Raw genomic sequence first — 20732 nt, forward strand, 5'->3', positions numbered from 1 at the left:
ACCTGGGGTACCTCCATCCATATAAAAAGGGGTATACTCAAGGCTATATCCATTACAGCAATAGTAAAAAGGTATGTTTGACCCCTTTATCAAACCATTACCAGATAAATCTACTTGTAAAGACTTGATGACCAAGGCTGGCCATATATTATACAATTTTCTTATTCAATACCCTTTAGATGAGCCTTCAACCATGTAGTGCAAGGGCCTGCTTGCTTGAATACAAATTGAAAGTGTTTAGGTTTGAGATCACATTGCATCGTTTAGGTAAAGCTAAAAGGAAAATTGTACAAAAGAATTGTATGTACGGCCAGCCTAAGAGTGACCATACATGGTACAATCGGTTTGTGCAATCAGCTTTAACCACTAGCCGACCAGCCGCAGTCGTTGTACAGCGGCAGGTTGGCTCTCCTGTGCAAATGGCCATAGCTGTACGTCGGCTCACGCAGGCGAGCTCTCGCTGCATGAGTATGCCTACGGTCGTCTAATACAGGGGCAGAATTGGGATCTGCCTTTGTAAACAAGGCGGATCCCCATTCTGACAGGAGACATAACAGATCTACTGTTCTCGGTGATCGGTCATGTCCCTGCCAGCCCCCCACAATTAGAACATACCCAGAGAATACAGTTAACACCTTCCCTGTCATTTTTACATTGATCACCGCATTTTTATAGCACTGATCAATGCAAACATTTCCCTGTTCCCCAAAAAGTGAAAGAAAAGAAAAAGAAAAAGAAAAAGAAAGAAAGGACCGCCATTACCTGTAAAAATAATAAAAAAAAAAAAGTCCCCAAATCTTTCCATCTAGTTTGTAGACACGATAAGTTTTGAGCAAACCAATCAATATACGCCTATTGCGTTTTTTTTTAATCAAAAATCTATAGAAGAATATATAAAATTGGCCTAAACTGTCGAATACATTTTTTTTGGATATGTAGTATAGCAAAAAGTAAAAATTTCCATAATTGTCGCTCTTTGTTTATAGCACAAAAAATAAATCGCAGAGGTGATCAGAAGCCACCAAAAGAAAGCTCTATTTGTGGGGAAAATGTTTTGTTTGGGTACAACATCGCACAACCGTGCAATTGTCAGTTAAAGCGACGTAGTGCCAAATCGCAAAGAGTGGCCCGGTCATTAAGGGGGAAAATACTTCCAGGGCTGCACAAAACGGCACAATATGAGGGCAACCTAAAATTCCATTCCATGTACAGACCCTTTACATTACATAGTTGGTGGCAGATCTAAAAAGGAGATGGTTTAACCACTTGAGCACCGGGCCATCGTCAAATGACGGCTTCACGGTGACTCTGAATATTCAACAGGACGTCTTTTGACGTCCTGTATTCCTCCGGCCACTGGGTGGCGCGTGAGCGCGCCGGCGGCGGCCCCGAGATGCCGATGCGCGTGCCTGGTGGTCGCGATGTCCGCCAGGTACCCGCGATCGGTAACGACAGAGCAGTGACGTGGAGCTATGTGTGTAAACACAGAGCTCCACGTCCTGTCAGGGGACAGAGGAGACCGATCTGTGTCTCTTGTACATAGATCGGTCACCTCCCCCAGTCACCCCCCTTCCCCCACAGTTAGAACACAATACAGGTATACATATTAACCCCTCCCTCACCCCCTAGTGTTAACCCCTTGAATGCCAGTCACATTTATACAGTACTTAGTGCATATTTATCGCATTAATCGCTGTATAAATGTGAATGGCGCCAAAAACGTGTCAAAAGTGTCCGATGTGTTCACCGCAATGTCACGGTGACAGTAAAAAAAAAAAAAAAAAAAAAAAAATCGCAAATCGCCGCCAATACTAGTAAAAAAAATTAATAAAATAAAAATGCCATAAATCTATCACCTATTTTGTAAACGCTATAACTTTTGCGCAAACCAATCAATATATGATCATTGCGATTTTTTTTACCAAAAATATGTAGAAGAATAAGTATCGGCCTAAACTGAGGGAAAAAAACGTTTTTTTTTTTAAAAAATTGTGATATTTATTAAATAAAAAAGTAAAAAAAATAGGATTTTTTGTACTCACCGTAAAATCCTTTTCTCTGAAGTCCATGGACGGACACAGCTCCTTAAATCTTGACAAGTGGGTTATGTTCCCTGTTTACAGGAGAGGACTAGGCAGAAACATGTTAAATAGTTAAATACATGTTACATTAACAGAGTTGAACAGCCCCGCCCAGGGGGCGGTCCCTCCAGACATAACCCTCCTCACTGCAGCTTGCAGCCTCAGTTCGTAACAAGCAGTACAAACCTAAAAAGGAGGGGTGGGAGCTGTGTCCGTCCATGGACTTCAGAGAAAAGGATTTTACGGTGAGTACAAAAAATCCTATTTTCTCTTATCGTCCATGGACGGACACAGCTCCTTAAATCTTGACAAGTGGGACGTCCCCAAGCAGTGTCAAAAAACGAGGGGTGGGAAATATATCAGTAAAAACAATTTTAACTTCACCCCAAAACAAGCAGAGCTCCTCAACGGAGGAGGTGCAACTTTAAACAGCCGCCGGCAAAAACTAGCGGCTGAAAAAAACATCATAAGATGCACTCACAGCAACCATGTAAATTCTGGAAAAAGCGTGAACGGACGAGCAAATCGCCGCCTCGCACACCTGTGAGACCGACGCATGATGTCGGGAAAAAAAAAAAAAAAAACCCAGGAAGCACCAATTGCCCTGGTCGAAAGTGCCGTGACCGGAAAGGGGGGCCCGCCCTTAGGAGCATAGGCCTGTATGACGGCCTGCCCGATCCACCGAGAAATGGTGGTCGACGAGACCGCCAGGCCCTTTTGTGGACCAGACACCGACACAAAAGAGAGTCAGAAGCTCCGAAATGGAGCCGTAGTAGGCTGGTATACCCGCAAAGCGCGTACCACGCCTAAAGTATGAAAGGCCGAAACCTCCTTCGGAAGAAGGGAAGGTCGCGGGCGCACCATCACCTAATCCTTATGGGGGATCAAGCATGGCGGCTTGCAAGACAAGACCGCCAACTCAGAAACCCCTCTAACAGAGGTAAAGGCCACTAAAGGGGCCACCTTCTGAGATAGTGTCAAGAGAAAATCTCTCTGATGTTTCCAAAAGGAAGGTTCCTGAAGAACCGAGAGCACCAGAGTCAAAACTCATGGGGGAAGAGATGGGCCAAGAGGGGAAAGTATATGACAAACCCCTTGCACACAAAAAAAGGGGACCCACCAGGGAACGGGCCGCAAAAAGGCCACTAAAAGAACACAGCCAAGGCTGAAATCTGCCCCCAAACGGTGCTTTAAGCAATTTTTAGATCCAATCCAAGCTTTAAAAACAGCAGGACCCTGGACATTGAAAGTACGCCCGTGGACGTCACTCCATCCCTTCGCACCAAGAGAGGTGCGACGGTAGATCCTCCGGAAGAAGACTACGGTGCCCTGTTGAGATGACCGAGTCAGACAGACCCTGGTCACCTAAAGTCTGGCTTCCAATAACCATGTTAAGCAAGTCAGTGACTGTACAACAGGAGGAAGTATGGGACCTTGAGACAGGAACCTCCTGCCCTGGCAATCGCCAGGGTGCCTCCGCTACCAGGCGCCCGATATCAGCGTACCAAGGACGCCGAGAGTAATCTGGAGCGATTAGAATCATCGGGATCTCCTCAGCATCCACTCTGTGGAGCGGCCGAGGAAGCAACTACCATGGAGGAATGGCAAAAAATCACCGATACAGACCCCACAGGGCCACCAGCGCGACTGACGCGTCTGTACAAGATCACTAGACCTGGCCACTAACTGACACCCTTGCGGCGGAGACAAGCTGCCAGGAGATCCATGCCATGTGAGGCTCACCTCCTGCAAGGGAGCCGAAAAACCCCAAGCACAAAGACCAGTCGCCCTGGTCCAGCATCTGGCGACTCCAGTAGTCTGCCTGCCGGCATACCTGATGGTAGACTGAAGCCACGGCCGTGGCGTTGTCCGGCTGAAACCAGATTGGTCGACCACAAGGAGAAGCATAGCCTGATCGCCTAAAATAGTAGGACAATGAACAGTAGACAGCACCTGGTATTCCCAGGCGGTCTTCCACCAGGCACTAGCCAGGCCCGACCCTGGGTAGCTACCGAGACCAGACACATTCAAGGAGGTGTGGTCATAGGTCCACGCAAGTCCAGCGACTCAGGGCCGACTGGACCCCCCAGTTTTGTGAACCTCCAGGTTCACAACCCGTGAGCTGGCATTCGTCGTAAACACCGACCACTGGAAGGAAGGAACAACTTCCCGGACCGAAGAGTCGGGAATCTCTGTCACCAACTCAGAGAGACTCTGACTAGGTGGCGCACAGGAATCTAATGATTTCAGAGACAAGAGATTTTTACCACCTGGACAGTAGTTCCACTGGAAAACCAGGGTGTGGAACTGGGAATACTGTACCACCTTGAAGTAGGCTACCCACAGACCATGAACCAGCAGGCGCCCGGAGAGAAGACCGATTGCGTGATGCCAATACCTTCTCCGCAGACTGAAGAGTCTGCAATTTCTCCAGGGGAAGAAGGACCTTTGCCACTGAGGAGTCTGGATCAACACTAGATACTCCAACGCTGAGTCGGAACCTAGCATGCCCATAATTTGAACCCTGGGTCGCACACATGTAGGGCAGGCTTGCTGCCACTGAGCTACACTTTCTGGCCTAAACGTTTAACATCCACCCGAATCTTCGGAGGGTCTGAATGGGAATAACCCATCCACTAGGTCGGAGACAGAAGCTGCTCTCAGAAGAAAGTCGTCAAAGTAGCCAATGAGGCAAAGCCTCGCTGTCCCAACAAAATTCAAATAAGTGCGAGCTCCTAGCTGAAAACCCATGGTGCCGACGCCAGATCAAAAGGGAGGGCCACAGGCTGACAGAGACCCTTCTCTCATCACGAAGCACAGAAAAAAACACTGTGACATGTGCAAAACGGGACATGCATGTATGCGTCCCTGATGTCCGAGGACGTCAGGACATCCCCCGGATGAAGCGCAGCTACCACCGAACAAATGGATTCCATGCGGAACTACCCGACGTTCACAAAGGTATTTAGGGCCTGAGGCCCATAGAAAACCCCAAAACTCTCGTCCTGCAGGAAAGGTAAAATTACCTTGCAGCTTAGCAAATCCCACACTGCCCAAGGCAGACCGACGTGCCGGGAGGGGAAGACACAAGGACAGAACTTTGTTCTGTGGATAGGAGGAAACCCTATCTAGTACTCCGAAGAGACCACCTCGCAGACCCACTAGTCGTAGAGCAGGGAGGTTTCACTGAATTGTGAACCTGCAAGCCGCCCCTCCCACCTAGAGACAGGGAGGGAAGGCTATATACATTGGCAGGATTTGGGTGCCGGCGTGATCGGCTTATGCACCCAGGGACAGATTAGTCCCCCAGCTGGGCCTTTGACGGCCTGGGAGGGTTGCCCCTAAATAATACACACACACATAGTGTGTATGTATATTATGTAGGTGTATGCACACATGTCTTTGGAGGAAACCGGAGTACCCGGAGGAAACCCACACAGACACAGGGAGCGACAATGCAAGCTCCAGGCAGATTGGCGTCAGTGTGCAGATTTGAACCAATGACTCTTTTGCTGCCAAGTAATGGAGTTAAGCACTACACCACCGTGTGCATAAAACCATTCTGAAACAGACGCCCTGGATAACAAGGGCGCAGCATTCAATGAAGCATCACAGACCTATATGAGGCCCTGGACCAGCTGGTCCGCTAGGCTAATAACCTCAGGAGAGAGTCGGTGCTCCTCCACTGTCTGGTGCAAAATGCTCACTCTGTGAGTTGTATACAGCACTAGGGGTCAGGACTACTCCAAGATGGCCGCCGAGCGTTCAGAACGCGGCCACAGGAAAAAGGCCAGCACAATGTAAGCTGCGCCATAGCGTGGCTACGACAAAATGGGCGCCAATGGGAGTTTTCAATGTAATTGAAAAATCTCCCAAAAAAATAGCGCCAGCGACCACTGAGACCCCAGTGTAGTGGCCACAATAGGCCGCAAGCCAGACCCCAGCATGGTAAACATGGAACGGGTCAGTACTTCGGATCTTCTATCAGTCAGATCCATACAAGCGGGGGTTCCCGCCCGGCGGTGAGGGACTACAAAAGCCCTCAGTGGCTTTTCTCATTCCGCATCTCAGAAGTTATCAAAGAAGGGCACAGAAGGAAAAAACCTACACAGCGGTCTGATTTGTGTGATCCAAAAAAGACCGAGCCCTCGGCGGAAACCCAGCTGCACTATGCAGCTTAGGAGAGTCCCTTGCAGCAGTAAAAAGCGCACCCATAAATGCCTTATTCTGCCTTTTTTTTTTTTTTTTTTAACTAGGTACCTAGTCCATGGCTCCATAACAGAGCATTCCCCAGGGGATAACGGGGGAAGGGGGCACTCTTTTACCGCCCGCCCGCAGTCCACCCCCACCCTGGCACAAACTGTGTCCAGGACTAACAATAAAAACTCTGTGGGAATCACAGGTGCTAACACCTGCTGCCACCACCAGCATGTGGGGAAGGACCCAGATACTGACTCCAATATTTACATAGTGTGTATTATAATATGCACACCTGTCCATACAAATAGACAAAAGCTCCTAGAACCCCATACAGGGCCTCTCACTCACTTGCTGCGCTGACCAGGGGTAACCAGGGGACTCCCTCAGGAGGAGACTGCCCAGTGCTGTCTGTGAGAGGAAAAGAACCGTGAGGTAACTTTTGCAGGGACCTGTGTTTAAACAGGAAAAGCCTCCTAGGGCTGTTTTATTTAAGGACAAGTCACAGATACAGCATAAAAAGCAAAACCATTACAGGTGTCACCAATCAGTCAGCGTCTGCTGAAGTATAATCATAAACATCTGTGCTCATCACAAGGCTTTTTACCTCACAGGAAAGCCCAATACAAAAAAGAAAAAGCACAGGCCAGATAACACAGTCCCCTCAGGAAGGCCCCCTCCCCCCTGACAGCGGCAATGTTAGCAATGCAGCAAGGGAAAGGAGCAGGGAAGTAAGGGGAAGGGACCCCCAAACCCCAGGAATGCCCAGCTGTACCAACCCACCGAAGCAGGAGGGACTGTACTTACCCGTCCGAGCGAGGACTCGCTGACGCATTCCTGACAGACCTACAACCGCAATGGAGGTAGCTGTCGGCCCGGTCCACTGTGATTGAGACAACACCACAGCTCAGTCATATGTGGACCTCGGAGCAAAGCTCACCGGCCACCTCAGGAGTCATGAGGTATGGCGTGGCAGACCAAGCCTCTTTGCAAAGGTGTGCCCACGCTTGCTGGTCGGACTGAGTAGACTACAAGGATCTATAATATCCAGCCTGTCTCTCAGCCAACAGTTGAAAGAAGATTCTTCAAGAAAAAGTAAAGTAAAATAAAATAAAATTTCTCCTCAGGGCGCTGGGCCCAAAGGGAGCCATACGTCCTTCTCCTTTGCTAGGCAGAACGAAACTGAGGCTGCAAGCTGCAGTGAGGAGGGTTATGTCTGGAGGGACCGCCCCCTGGGCGGGGCTGTTCAACTCTGTTAATGTAACATGTATTTAACTATTTAACATGTTTCTGCCTAGTCCTCTCCTGTAAACAGGGAACATAACCCACTTGTCAAGATTTAAGGAGCTGTGTCCGTCCATGGACGATAAGAGAAATTGTGTTTTTTTTTTAAAATTGTCACTTTTCTTTTGTTTATAGCGCAAAAAATAAAAACCGCAGAGGTGATCAAATACCACCAAAAGAAAGCTCTATTTGTGGGAACAAAATGATAAAAAAATTGTTTGGGTACAGTGTAGCACGACCGCGCAATTGTCATTCAAAGTGCGACAGTGCTGAAAGCTGAAAATTGGCTTGGGCAGGAAGGTGCGTAAGTGCCCGGTATGGAAGTGGTTAATCAGAATTTACAACGTATGTTCAGATCAGGTCAATTTACAATGAAACAGGGCCTTTGTGCCCACTTGTGCGTCTTACTACATTTCAAATAGGATTATGAATGATCCTTTTCAGAAAGCATTTTCAGCGTACGTGATCTTCTGTACGAAATAATGCCTGCTCACCTTTGGTTTCTCATGATGATCCCTACCCTCCTCCTGAATTGGGAGACAGAATAATGAAAGGTTATTAATACAAACCATACTATACAATATAAAGCAAAGCTCATGGAATGATAGCATAATGCAGACATTACATCACAATAGAGACAGCAGGTAAAATGTGAAAGACTCATCCATCATGTCAATTTTATTGATTATTAACAGTCCATACAGAATCCTACATGCCAACTGTGCATCTTATTCGTTTACTACACATTCTCCAATTTTATTTGTGGTCAAGCTTTAAAGTGTTACTAAACCCACATAAATAAAAATATCAATAAATAATGTATTACATGCTGTTCATCTTCAGTCACTATGCATTCTGCAAAAAAAAAAAAAACCTTGGTTGATCCTGCTGCTCTCCATCTCCCCCTTCTGTTCATGTCACCAATTCAGCTAGGGATTTTGCAGCTGTGGTGGCAACTCTGCACATGCTCAGTTTTCAGTAAGTTTCTATGCTGAGCATTTCCGCCTTGCGACATCCGAGAAGCCCATGTGACTATATTCACACATGTGGGCGTATACACAATGGAAATTTACAGCCCACTCACTCCCTCCTTACTGTCTACTAACCTGCCAATGGGGGGGGGGGGGGGGGATATTACAGGATTCGACAACACAGGCTGGAGGGGCTTGACAGAAAGCCACCCACACCATGTTATCTACACCAAATAAAGATTTCAAATACATATTTGTATGCTAAATTTAAAACAGTTTTTCATTTTTACTCTGTATTGCAAAAGGCCTCATTCAGACGAGGCAGACTCCGTAGCTATGGAGTCCGCCAGCTCAGCGGGAGAAATCTCTGCTGATCTAGCAGATGACAGGTCCCTCTCTGACTCCGCTGTCTCCTATGGAGAAATCTGATGAAAACAGACAGCATGTCCGTTTTCAACAGATCTCACCCGATCCGATATGGACTGATTTTAGCAGATCGGATTTCAGCAGACATGTCTCCGCTGACATCCGATGCTCCACAGAGATGTATGGAGCGGTCGTTCAGGTCCACTGTCAAAACTGGCAGGCCGTGAGAGAGGGGCCAAAGGCTGCTTTTTTTGTTTGCTTTTTTAACATATGACCAGCAACCGAGGACGAGAAGCTCTTCCTGCTTAGGTTTCGATGCAGACAGGCTTGGAAAGAGCTGGGTCATGTGACGGCTGTATATCAATTAGGAAAAAGGCACTTTTATTAAAATAATTAGTGCCAGCATCCATACACAGAAAAAGAAAGGATAATGTAAAATTAAACAGTGTGTGTTTAGTATCACTTTAAGCCCACTAGATAATACATTTAAGGACAATGCCAACGGGACAAAAAATGGGAATATAGTCAAATCAATGTCAAAATATAGGAAAGTAATTGAAGAAAATTAAAGAAGAACAAAAAGGAGCTGAACATTTTTGGGGGAAAAAAATAAATAAAATCAGGGACTCTGCTAAGCATTACACATATGTTGCACATACTATTCTTAAAATGTTTCACCAATTTTTATGAGATCTATATAAACCTTAAAAACAAGCACACAACACCAAAAAAACAAAAAATTAAAAAACAATAAAAAAAAGTATAAAAGTATTTTTATGATAGAAAATACTTTCAAAGTCAGAAGAGGATGCCGTCTGTTGCTCCGTCCCTAATCTACCAGCATATCATCCTGCTAAATTTACAAGGTTTAAAACATCCACCCAATTGTGTGCTTCGCTTATGACAAATAACTTAAAAAAAAAAAAAAAAAATTATATATATATATATATATATATATATATATATATATATATATATATATATATATATATATATATATATATTGTATATTAGTGCACTTAATGTGACCTGGTCACCAAGTATATCCCTTCAAACAGCCATGCTTGTAAAGAATACAGTCAATAGTCATCTTTCCCGCTGCCTGTGCTACCCAGAAATCCACTGGACACTTGTAGGAGTGTTGATGTCCTGAGTCCCCTGCAGCTTCCACTGGTTTCTCCTGGTGACCTTCATGCATTACCTTATACAGAAGTAATGTGCAGGTGAGAACAGAACAGCAATAGCTGCTGGAGACACAGCAGATCAACATTTCTCAGTATCTGAGCAGGGTTCTTGCAGCGCAGGCAGCAGGAAATGGAAGTTTTGATGGTCTTTTTTGAAAGATATGGCCATTTGTGAGAGTTTGATTTATTGATAAGGGCACTAGGCATACAGACTACATAGACTGCTTCTAGTGATGTAGAATGTAAAATAGATGCAACGGTACCTAAAAAAATATGCAGGATTGTCACTGCTGACCTCTGCTGTCTAAAGTAAAGCTTCAACATTTTCAAAGCCACTGACCTAGAAGAAATTTGTGGATCAAAAAAAACACCTTGGAGAATTCAGAAAACCTCATCAGCCCAGCCATTCCATGCCATTTCCTTAGCTGAAGCTTTGGGATTGGCATGACAGCCAGAGAAGTAGTATCGTCAAAAGAGGATATAAGCAATGGCAACCTCCACAGTAACTTTTTTCTTTTTCTTTTTTTTTTTTTAATGCTACCAACCTCTATTTCCTTCAGGCTGATGATCTCCACTCCACATTTCTTGCCACGCTCCACAAGATCCTCATCAAAAGGATCCATGAGCACAACGGTGCGAAGGATAGGCGTGTCTCCATTTTCAACATTGGATAGGAGTAGCTTAGCCTTGTCAGTGTTGTCACAGAATATCAACGAAATTTGCGCTAGTATAAGAAAAAAAAAAATGCTTCAACTACTTTCCAAAGAAACCCAAGCTGTAATATTGTATAACATACTATATGATCAATTGCCCTTTACACCATTCGTCCCCCCCCCCCCAAACAGACAAAACTCAGGTCATTTTTAGCATACGGTTGTGGAGATTCCCCTCATTTCCAGTCCTGGAAACACAACAAATGAAGGACAATTTCTCAAAGCGAGGGGAATCCCACAATTGTCTCCACAGGAAGATTTACCCTCACTTAAATTTTGAATTTCCCTTTACTTTTGGTCTTGGGGGACAATAATCAATACAGAGGTGTAAATCTCCCAAACTGGGACATAAACAGCAACATAAACTTCAGCACCAAATCGCATATTACTGCTCCTTTCATGTTTATGATTAAAGGAAACCTGTCACTTAAGTAATTTTAAGCTGTGAATTAGGAATTGCAGGAGCCTATTGCCTTGACCAGTCGGTGGACAGTGACCGCTCAACTGTATAAACCCTTCAACTCCTTGATAACCTGCATAGTGGTTCTAAATTAGTGATATTGTGTGGTGCATACTGGTCCCCAATTGATAATTGAACCCTCATGCTGCATACTCTTGGTTACATTTTAAAATTTGGACAAGGCTTGATGGCACACTCTGCACTCGAGAACACAGTACACTAAGACAACAGTGTTCTCCTACAGTTAGTTTCTAAAGTGAAAAGTTGCCTTTTATTGTCAAAAACAGAATTAATCCATAAGGTGGTAAGAAGCTTGCAGTTAATCTAGAGGTCAGGTGTGATTTAGCGCTTACAGTAGTTTATTAGCTTGAATAAAAAGTGCTAACAAAAATTAAGCATATACAGAATTTGTTACCCTATCCCTTCACCCAATTAAAAGTGACAACATTATCTTTTAACCCCACAACTATCCAGACCACACTTCATCTACAATCAACATTCATCTACACAAAAAAATATTTTCCATTGTTGCTTTAGGCTGGCCATACATTATACAATTTTCTTGTTCCTTTATATTTACCAGGTAGTATTTTACCAGGTAGTATTTTAAAAGGACAGCGGTAGAAGTGCCTATTGGAGAAGTATTCTTTAAAAAAGAATAAAAAACCAAAATTAAAAATTACCTTTGTTTATGATGTATGTAATAGCTTCAGCTCCTAGCGTATCATACAGAGGAACAGCCACCATAGAGTAGGTATAACAGCTCAGTTCTGTGATTATCCACTGTAAACAGACGACATTAATACATTTAAATATGTATTCAATTTAGCACAGCCAACCTTGTTTCACATATAAAGATGTATGACTACAGGTTCTGTATATGGAACAGAAAGTTTTAGGAGGCCTAGTTAGACCCAAGGATACTATTGGTGCAGTGAGTATTTACTTTGCACAAAATATCAGGACATACTTACTAGAATTTATAGGCACACAGCCTTTAAGGCTCATTCATACAGGTATACAATTTGCCACATACAGATTAGTAACTTACATGAATCTGAACGCAGCAATACTGTATGTTATGCACACTGCTACATTTTCATCCACAGCATTTAGTTGCATAAACCAAAGACTAGAAAATGTGCATTTACGATTCTAGGTTTGGGCAGTATTTTACATTGTGCCCATGTAAACATTTGTGCCAACTTTTAAATACGTACAGTGCAAAGGCTGCTTCCACTGCTCAGGGCTAACATGCAAACTAATCAGTGTGCAAAGCTGTCACCTATTACACACTGTCTAATTGCCAGTCCTGAATGACTCAGTCATGTGGCAGTGGCGCATGCGCAGAATGACCTCTGGCAGTCATTCAGTCCCTCAACACCCATAATGTTTTTTACGCATCAAGATCCAGTGAAAAAAAAAAAAAAAATGTCTGCGTGCATTATGTCTAGACAAAGTATTTGAAATGCTTACTTGCAAAAGCCTTTTTCTTTTCCCCATTAATGAATGATTCATTCATTTAGATTTCTTTCTTCTTAACTTGCCAAGGAGTTTGACCCCTCCAGGAAGGGTCTATTTCCTGACACAGCCTACTCCCTCCTCCTTGCATGTCATAGAACTGTCCTCTTCCAAGAGTGTTTAAATGACCATCTGTGCTGACCCAGCCTCTTTGCACCTCCCCCTACATAATCTTTTACATATTTTCTACTCGCATTTTGGTTTCTGGCGAGCGTTGGGTTGCCTCTGAGCAGGGGGGGGGGCAAGCACCGCTGGCAGGCAGTGTTGAATGGTAGCCCTTTCTCCCAGCGATCGCCCTTCGGGAGGGAAGAGGCGAGCTGGCCGGATCACAAAGCGGAGATTGCCCACTATAACAGCTTACATTTGAAATCGCCGTTGGCTCGTGGTCACATGCAGCCCCGCCTTCTGACCCAGCTCTTGTGACAGACAGAACACATCCCAGCATTGGACTGGTGTTTTGTGTGTCACAGGCGCCGGGTCATGAGGCGAGGCTGTGTGTGACCTTGAGCGGATGGCAATTTTATTGTATGCCGTTACAACAGGCAATTCCCACTCTGATGATCCAGCCGCCCTCTCTTCCTCTGCACAGGTCATGCTTCAATGATGGGCACATGCGAGGCTGTATTAATAAAGTTGTTGTTCATATTTATTTTTGTAACTTAATTCTGCATAAAACATTTAAGTGTCATTTCATAAGATAATTTACGAGGGCATGATTAGGGGCAGGACAGGGTAGGGGTTGGGTGGGGCGTAACCCTTAAAGCGGGGATATGCAATTAGCGGACCTCCAGCTGTTGCAGAACTACGATTCCCATGAGGCATAGCAAGACTCTGACAGCCACAAGCATGACACCCAGAGTCGGAGGCATGATGGGACTTGTAGTTTTGCAACAGCTGGAGGTCCGCTAATTGCATATCCCTGCCTTAAAGTGTTACTAAACCTACAACAGTAAAAATCTGTCTGTATATGCAGCATAGCATACTTGTTCTACTCACTGTGGAACTTAAGGGATTAATCCTCGGCATTGTGTAAAAAGTTTGTTTTATCGATCCCTCCCTGCATCTGGGGAAGGTCAGCTAACACAGGCAAAGTAGCCGACCTGTACATGCTCAGTTGTGTCTTATGCTGGAGAGAACAGTTTCTTGTTCTCAGAGCTAGCCAGGTCACATGATATTGACATCACACATGTGGGGCATGTACACAGGTTCACTGAAAATCTCCTTCCTGTACTCAGCACTGAAGAAACTGTGCATCCATCATGTAACTGTGGTATACAGATCATCCAAAAACGGTATATAGTGGCAGTATTTTAATGTACAAGGATGATTTATAAACCGTGGGCACTGTGGGGGGTGGATGAACCATTTTCAGATTACTGGATTTAGAAACACTTTAAGGCCTGGACTTGAAATCGTGAGACCTGGTGTAGACTAGCTGTACAAAACCAATACAAATGTGTGTACATATAAATCAGTCCCATATGGCATATCATAGTTTCACCTTTGAGCAACCCAGCGATAATTTAATGCGCCTTCAAATCCAGGATGCATGTTAGTTATGTAGAGGTTTATTCTACGCAGATGAATACAGCAGAAGGGTGCATTTATAATATCCAACTTTACTGAAACAAAACACATCACCCAAAAAAAATAAAAAATATATCTTACCTCAGGCCTGTTCTGAGCAAAAATGCCAATAAACTGTTCAGAATTAGGTTTACAGCCCCTGTGCAGCAAGGCAGACCCCACATACTCTGATCTGTCCGATACCTGAGGGCAAAGAAACAATAGGAGTTTACAAGCCAATATCTACAAAAATCTAAGAAAAATATGCACAGTAAATAAAAAAAAAAAAAAAAAAAAAAAAGGAAGACTTCCTAGGTTTTACTGATGTTTAGCAACCCAAGCATGCATAACATCTAGCACATGGTTTTAAAAAATAAAAATACACGTACTTTAAAATTGCAAAAATTATAATCATGAATTGTTAAATAGCATCATTGATCACTCACTTTAAAACATAAAAATCATTATAAGTTGGACTTTTGCTTCCACTACGCTGAAAAGCCAACAATAGACATGATGTAACTAGCTGATCTCAAGCCTGCGAACAGAGGTCACCAGCATGAGCAATCAAATTGGTTAGAAAACCTTTCACGATCACTACCAACCCCACGATAAGCAGTGTCTGCCTGCATCGTCTGTTTCCTCCATCAGAGCTGTCCTGTTTTGCGCTTGGAGCTTCTTTACCAAGAGTGGGCAGATGCTATCTGCACATACAACCACCCCCTAGAGGTCTTAAAAGGTTAGTCAGACAACCTTCTCAGAGAAATTACCTGGGAAAGTGATCGGATATCCTTTATACAGAATCCCATTAGCAAGACTTGAAAACAGCATTATTGGAACTAATGGGCACCTGGTAAACAGTGTCATACAAGGTTACAATATGTACACATTAAAGTCAATAATAAACTCTGTTCTCTGTTTTAGGATTATTCTAAAATCTCATGTTAGGCTGGCCATACATTATACAATTTTCCTTTAGATTTACCAAAACCATATAATGTGAGATCAAACCTAAACACTTTCAATTTGTATGCAATCAGATAGGCCCTTGCACTACATAGTTGGAGGTAAATCTAAAGGAATTTGAACAAGAAAATAGTATAATGTATGGCCAGCTTTACCTCTTGTGCTACATTTAAGAAGCATTGGTGAGATGAATACATTTGTAGTACCCTTCCATAATCCCCTTTCATAATCCCCTGAAATTAGGTGCCCAGAGAGGAAGAAGGGGCAATTCTCCAATCTAGTCAAGCTCTATGGAATAGCACAGCAAAGAGCTTGCTGATTGGAGCACCTAATCTGAAAGCGGTTCTTTAAAGCGGAGTTCCAACCAGAATTAGCATTTTTTAAATGTATGTCCTTTCATCCTGCGTTTTTATAATATAAATCCTTTCACTTACTATTTTACAATCCGCCGCCGATCCGCATAGATATTCAAAAAAGATAGTTTATAAAACTATGTCTACACCATTGTCATTTTTCTTGTGGGCATTGTGAAGCCTACAAGCACTTACTTCCTGGAAGTCTTGGATGGGGAGTGATAATTGGACAGCGCACTGCATCCTGGGAAATGATGACACACATTTCTCAGGAGCATTAGAGGGAGATGATGTCAGAATCCTAGGTGGTTTCAAAGGCAGATTTTGTGGGACCGCATAGCAACAGGCATTTCCAGATGACTTTTACTTTTTTAGGTCTAATGAGCACAATAATGAAAAAAAAATTTGGGATGGAAACTCCACTTTAAATTAGTTTTTCCCAAAACAAGTAAACGGTCAATACTCTATCTGGAGTCTCAAACTGGCGGCCCTTCAGCTGTTGCGAAACCACAAGTCCCATGAGGCATTGCAAGGCTGACAGTTACAAGCATGACTCCCACAGGCAGAGGCATTATGGGACTTGTAGTTTTGCAAAAGCTGGAGGGCCACCAGTTGTAGACCCCTGCATATATAGTGTCTGGCAGAGTTGTCAAGATCAGACATATGCTGAACAGAAATCATTTATCAGGAAAGGCAATTCAGATATCTGCATCTCAATTAAGTATATAATCGTTTGCCTATACTTTACACACTAAAAAGACATAAGGGTAAGTTTTTACGAAAAGCCTGAAGACTTTTGGAACACCTTTTAGATCATTCAGAATTCACTGCAGGAGAAACTAATCTGTTTTGAACTTATTCCTGCTGCTTTTACATTTCTCGAATGGGAAAATGCCACACTGATGTGAGCAAAAGTCAGTATGCTGGTCCTTAGATTGTAAGCTTTCATTCAAGGCAAAAAAGGAAACAAGTGCACCAAATCTACAAGCAAGCAGATGTTTGGACAAAAAGATGAAGACTGACAAAAATGGCTACTACAAAAGAAAAATGGTTTCACATACATTTCCAGCTTTTCCCAGCTCGTCAATTTATAATGCCTCTATTGCAGTATTATGGCATTTGGAAAGAAGTTACTAACATTGTGTTGGGTTGAGGGGCTTTAAAGTAGAAGTCCACCCCAACACTAATATCTCTAAATCTACAGGCATGCACGATCTAAGACTAACCTATCTAGCCCTGTAAAGAAGAAACCGCTATACTTACTGTAGCGCTACTCCCTCGGGAGCCGCTGATTTGTTGTTGGGATCGGTGTATTAAGTTACCTTGGTGTTGCCTAGGGGTGCAGTTGGAGAACAGAGTAGTGAGCGAATGTCCAGACAGTGAATAAAGGTTTTCCAATGCTTTATTTCCAGGCCCAACATCAAATTGGAAAGAAAGGTTGATGAAGCAAAAGAGAGAGAACTTTGCAGTATCAGGCCTGGATATGAACCGAGCAATCCTGCTCTCAGTAGTATCAATTTCAGTTCGTCGCCACTCCAGTCAGAGTGGGTGAAGTGCCCCCGGACAGACTCCTGCCACAAGCCTGGCAGCCGAAGTGTCACTTTAGATTGCTGGGAGGAACAGGCCTCTCACAGACCTGGCTCTCGGGCCTCTGCCACAGGCCTATTACTTTGGATGAGCTAAATGGACGAATTGAGCGAATCCTCCCAGTAGATTTTAGCAGAGGTCACCAGATGACAGCAAAGTGTACCTGTCAGCATTCCGGTCACCAGATCCCCGATCTGGTGATCCTTCAAGCCCTGTCAGACAACCTGCCTCCGGGTTCTCCTCAAGCCGACCCCCCAATCGAACGGCACCCTGCGTGGGATCCTTTCAATAGAACTGGGGACCCAGCAAGTCACTGGGGCCCCTCTCAGGAACATGGAACTCCGTGTAGAATGTGACCCCGGCCTGGTAGGCTACCGCCGGGGTCCGTTGGATGCGCACACCCTAAAGGTGGGTGCCGCACCTGGAACGGTTCCCGCGAGGGAAAACTCCTCTAATTGGCTGCTGGGGAAAAGTGGCTCTGCCAGAACCCCTCTAGCGCCACCTGTCGTCCAGGGGTGGGAACAGCACCCCTGGAGCACAGACTGACCTACAGGACATTTCAGGAATGACAGCAGTCCAAATTTAGAAAATTGTGAATAAGAGCAAAATAACTCTCCCATTCCCCACTAACTTTAGCGCAGTGCCCATACTGAAAGTAAGGGGGCGCTACACTTACCTTTTTTTAAAGCCGCTCCACTCCGGTCCCAAGTGACGGAAGCTCTGTAGGAGACAGCCGACAGTGGCTGAGAAATGAATGGAGATGCGTCACCCATAGCGTTACTATGAAGCTTACATTGTTGGCTGCCTCCTCTGCACCTGCCTCCACTGCAAAGCCACTGCTAACAGCTCAGTGTAGGACCGGAGCAGCTTAACCACTTAAGGACCGCCTCCTGCACATATACGTCGGCAGAACGGCAAGGCTGGGCACAAGCACATACAGGTACGTCCTCTTTAAGTACCCAGCCGTAGGTCGTGGGCGCGCTCCCGTGACCCAGTCCGAAGCTCCGTGACCCGATCGTTGCTGGAGTCCCATGATCGGTCCCCGGAGCTGAAGAACGGGGAGAAGCTGTGTGTAAACACAGCTTCCCCGTTCTTCACTGTGGCACCGTCATTGATCGTGTGTTCCCTTATATAGGGAATCACAATCAATGACGTCACACCTACAGCCACACCCCCCCCTAAAATTAGAAACACAAATGAGGTCATACATAACCCCCTCAGCGCCTCCTTGTGGTTAACTCCCAAACTGCAATTGTCATTTTCACAGTAAACCATGCATTTTAAATGCATTTTTTGCTGTAAAAATTACAATGTTCCCAAAAATGTGTCAAAATTGTCCGAAGTGTCCGCCATAATGTCGCAGTCATACAAAAAAAAAAAAAAAAAAAAAAAAAAAAATTATATATATATATATATATATATATATATATATATATATATATATATATATATATATATATATATATGTATATATATTTTTTTTTTTTTGGGGATAATTATTATAGCAAAAAGTTAAAAATATTGATTTTTTTTACAAAATTGTCGCTTTATTTTTGTTTATAGCACAAAAAATAAAAACCGCAGAGGTGATCAAAAGAAAGCTATTTGTGGGGGGAAAAAAAGACGCCAATTTTGTTTGGGAGCCACGTTGCACGACCACGCAATGGTCAGTTAAATCGACGCAGTGCCGAATCGCAAAAACTGGCCGGGTCCTTTAGCTGCCTAAAGGTCCGGGTCTTAATTGGTTAAAAAAAAAAAAAAGTACTGCGATTTAGAGATTTGAGTGTTAGGATGAACTTCCACTTTCAGGAAGTATGTATTTTTATAATTGGTAGAGCTATTGGGAGATGCAGAAATGAAGAGTGCAACACACACACACACAACAGCTGGGCATAATCTGACAAGTTCGCCCTGCTGTTTGCATAGTGCCAGTTAATGCCTCCGATCTGTACATGCGCTGTGTTGACGTCACTCCAGCTGATCAACATATCAGCTGGAGTGACGTTTGTGCTGACCCATCGGGGAATTTTTCAACGGGAGGCATTTCTCGATAGAACACCGACACTATACAAGTACCTCAAATAAAACAAATGTGAGCTGAAAGATAGAGTATGCGTCTGCTCATTCATCCATGTGTTCTTTATAGCAGATCCCATTACAGTGTAATTACTTCGCAAAGGTGCAGAAGTGAGTCCATTTCATTGCTGGCAGTAAGTATCAAGAGTTAGTCATTCAACTGCAATATTTCATAATAACTTGACTAAATTACAGAAAATATACACAAAACACTGTACACTCCCTCAGGTAAAACATTCAGAAGAATTATAATTCAACCGGTCAGTGCTGTATACTTGGCTAGACAAATGGGGACAATGCCATGAGGGCAGCTCCAAACAGCTGCTAGCAGAACAGACATTGGTTTGAGTGGTTGTCACCCAATGACTTCACTTGGCAAGCAATGCATTATACTCTGGGGAAAAAAAAATATGGGCATATAACAGCTGTTTGCTTCCCACACACTCAGGCTAACAGAATATTTACCTGAAAAAAATAAAACATTACCTCTTGATATGATATCCATTGATATGGCTGATTAGGCGTCCTATGTCCTAAACAAGGCCCATTATCTGAAAAAAAAAAAAAAACATTAAAAATCAATGCAGTCACAAACCTTGTCTGGAGGTTCAGCATTCACAATAATGCTCAGTTCAGCAGCAGACTCTGCCCTATCCCCCTTCTGCAGAAGGGCTTTCATTACCTCAGTGCTTTGCTCATGCTAAAGCTCTCCATAGGTTATTCGAATCCTGGCCAAAGTACCCACGATGCCACTAAGGGCAGGCTGGTTGTACATTCGATCCCTTAATCAACTTGAGTACAACCAGCATGTTTTTTTTTATATGATCACTATAGTTGCCAGCAGTGATCAGTGTGTTCTGCCGGAAGGGAAGGCTCCCCGCCGGCAGAACACAATAGCAATGCGGTAGGGATTAGGATTGTGTTGATGGGAAAAAAAAAAAAAAAAAAAAATTCTTTCCTTCCACCTGAGGGGAAAAAAAAAAAAATGCATAATCTGTGGCCTTTAAAGTGGATGTAAACCCTCACATATACCCAGTGACGTGAACAGCCTCAGATCAATCCTAAACAGAGATCTACTGAGGGTGTCGGCTGCACCACGGATCTATCCACTCTGCCTTCTCTATAAATTTCAGTAATGCAGTTCGACATCTACCTGTAGTGGGCAGGGGGGGGGGGGTGTTTGTCTAACTCAGGATTAAGAAAGCAGTTTAGGTCTCCTACTAAAAGTATGAATTTCAGGGTTGCCCAACTGGTAGGTCAGAAGTACTCTCAAAATAGAGTTAAAGGGTGGCAGAACATACATAAATGCAAGTAAACCCTTCAGCTGGAAGATGCGGTTCAGTATAACAACATATCATCCCTCAGTTTGTCAGACTCCTGAAAATCCAATGCAGGGTATACCAACAC

General features: G+C 44.0%; 1 protein-coding gene across 4 annotated transcripts in view; it reads right to left on the reverse strand.

Moving 5' to 3' along the window:
* ACSL1 (acyl-CoA synthetase long chain family member 1) overlaps nt 1-20732 on the reverse strand; it is a 113030-nt gene that overhangs the window by 34342 nt on the left and 57956 nt on the right. For all 4 annotated transcript variants that reach the window (XM_040334098.1, XM_040334075.1, XM_040334083.1 and 1 more), the window contains exons 4-8: nt 19812-19876; nt 14446-14547; nt 11940-12039; nt 10629-10807; nt 8057-8089 (exon numbers count right to left, since the gene is read on the reverse strand). In XM_040334098.1, coding sequence (XP_040190032.1) covers nt 8057-8089; nt 10629-10807; nt 11940-12039; nt 14446-14547; nt 19812-19876 — 479 coding nt within the window. The remainder of the gene's footprint in view (nt 1-8056; nt 8090-10628; nt 10808-11939; nt 12040-14445; nt 14548-19811; nt 19877-20732) is intronic.

This window comes from Rana temporaria, chromosome 1 (assembly GCF_905171775.1).
Source record: "Rana temporaria chromosome 1, aRanTem1.1, whole genome shotgun sequence".
In the NCBI taxonomy this organism is placed as follows: Eukaryota; Metazoa; Chordata; class Amphibia; order Anura; family Ranidae; genus Rana; species Rana temporaria.